Source organism: Solanum pennellii, chromosome 6 (genome assembly GCF_001406875.1).
Source record: "Solanum pennellii chromosome 6, SPENNV200".
In the NCBI taxonomy this organism is placed as follows: Eukaryota; Viridiplantae; Streptophyta; class Magnoliopsida; order Solanales; family Solanaceae; genus Solanum; species Solanum pennellii.
The window spans coordinates 28,313,877-28,316,094 of record NC_028642.1 but is presented as its reverse complement, the minus strand read 5'-3'; the positions used below and the strand labels follow the sequence as shown (position 1 = coordinate 28,316,094).

Genomic DNA, 2,218 nt, shown 5'->3' with positions numbered 1-2,218 from the left:
TCCTTTAATTTGACATGTGTCAAATAGTTGCACCAACGGGGAACTTGTCTGTTAATATTTCAAATTAATAAGCTAATCATACGTAATATTTGTTATTTATGGTAACAAAAAAGTTACCTCCTTAGAGACTTCAGGAATATAAGATGAAGATTTGGAGGAAATATGTGAATTCTGCAAATTTTTTTAAAAAAAACTATCAAGATAGGAACAGGAAAGTAAGGGTGGCAACAATTTTCATAGTGGATACTATTATAATTTTATTTTTAAAAAAAATATTGGTATTTCTAAAAATAAGTACAAGATCTTTATTATTTATATAAAAGATAAAAGAAGAAAGAAAGTATATATTTTAAACATCGAAACATTTTAGAATTTTAAACTAAATTAATAAAATTTCATACTAATAAATAATTTTCTTATAATAAGATCTAAGGTAATATATTTATATTACTAATTTTACTAAACAGTAATGCAAAAAGAAAGAAAAAATTATTACCGGATTTTTTAAGTGCACATCAAACACACTCGGTCGACGTTTCTTCTTCTCAATTGATGCTATTCTAATGAAATATTTTTGAGCATGACTAGCTACTTGTGTTGGAGTTCTTGAAGGTACATAACGTTTGGAGATTCCTCTCCAATCGCCTTTACCAAGATTTTCTAATCCAATTAAGAAATAACGATGTTCTTCTTCAGTCCAAGAGGTTCCTGAATAAAATTATATTGTTATTTCTATAAAAATTCATAAAAGTAGAATAATTAATTGTAATATAATAAAATTATATTGTTATTTATATAGAATACTAATTCGTAAAAGTAGAATAATTAATTTTAATATAACAACACTGATACGATATTAAAATATTTTTTTCTAACTCTGAAAAAATGAATTGCCAATTAGAAATGAACTGCCAATTAGAATTTTACTTACACATTAGTTATAATAATAATAAAAATGGAATAGTATTTTGTTAATTGTAATATTTTCTTTTATGTGAGAATAAATATTATTTTAATATAATTATATATAATGTATCAAATATCACTTCATGATCCAACATCTCCCATCTCCCTCATTGTATATCATATATCACTCATTGTATTCACTTCAGTGACGGACATGTTCGCATATATTCGCATATATCCTATATATATACATCATTGTATATACGGAATATGTTTTAACAAACTGAATATGTTGTTATAACTATTCAATTCAATGATGGACGCAACATTTTCATTTAATTAAGGGTTGTCAATTGCAAGTTGCAGCAACAATAAACTAAATCTTCAACTTGCTTCAAGAGGTGTTTAAGAGGTGTTTAAACCCAATATATATCAACTCAAAGAAAAAAAAAAAAGGTATCTCTAGGATATTTAACATGAGGCCCTAAATTTATTGAAATATTATCAAAAATCTTAATTGTAAATTTTTTTTTAACAAGTAACGTAATTCAATTGCAAAGGTTAACTAACCCTTTTTTCTATGTCTGATAGAAAGAATTGGCCCATCGGAAAGATATCCCGCCTCAACGCCGCCGTTGTGATCATAATTGGTGGCGGCGGCGGCATGTTCTAGATTTCCCAAACTTTTGCTCCTCCTTATAGATTCATATTCTCCCATCTTCATCTTTGTATCAACAAACCTATGCTGATTTGTTGTATTACTATCGTCGATTCGAACTCCAAACAATTTAATTCCTTTCGAATTACATGTTCTTGAATTATGTCCATTATGTCCACAATGTGAACACTTCCTTGCATCTTTTGCCATACTCACCATTTTTTCCTTATGTTTTTTTTTCATTTACAAAAAAAAAAAAGTATAGTAGACGAAGTTTTCTCGAATTCTTGGCAATACAAGAGGATGTACAACTAGAGAAAGTGCATATTTATAGGTTACACCAATGATTTATTTGCCGTGTAAGTTATTAACTTTGACTTTTCACAAAAAAAATAATTAATTAAAAATAATTTGTACCCTTACCTTTTTTTTTTTTTCTTTACATACATAGTACTCTATTTAGCATAAATAGATTTTTAGTTCTTTTATTATTTAAACTTCTTTAGGAGTTTCATAATTATCATTCTATTGGATATACACATTTAACCAAATCCTATAGGATACTGCTTAAGTAAAACTCCTTATTAATCATAGTTAGTTACAAAAAATTGCCGACTTTTTGTTTTAGTCCGTAATCCAAGTTTTGTAGTCTAG

The 2,218-nt window shown here is 27.0% G+C and overlaps 1 protein-coding gene across 3 annotated transcripts in view; it reads right to left on the bottom strand.

The window, feature by feature from the left end:
• LOC107022918 (probable transcription factor At5g61620) overlaps nucleotides 1-1,858 on the bottom strand; it is a 2,988-nt gene extending 1,130 nt beyond the window's left edge. For 2 of the 3 annotated variants that reach the window (XM_015223487.2, XM_027918071.1), the window contains exons 1-4: nucleotides 1,477-1,858; nucleotides 497-708; nucleotides 118-171; nucleotides 1-48 (exon numbers count right to left, since the gene is read on the bottom strand). In XM_015223487.2, coding sequence (XP_015078973.2) covers nucleotides 1-48; nucleotides 118-171; nucleotides 497-708; nucleotides 1,477-1,807 — 645 coding nt within the window. In that variant the 5' untranslated portion in view covers nucleotides 1,808-1,858. The remainder of the gene's footprint in view (nucleotides 49-117; nucleotides 172-496; nucleotides 709-1,476) is intronic. The other variant, XM_027918072.1, reaches the window with a different exon arrangement.
• Between the last annotated feature and the right edge of the window lie 360 nt (nucleotides 1,859-2,218).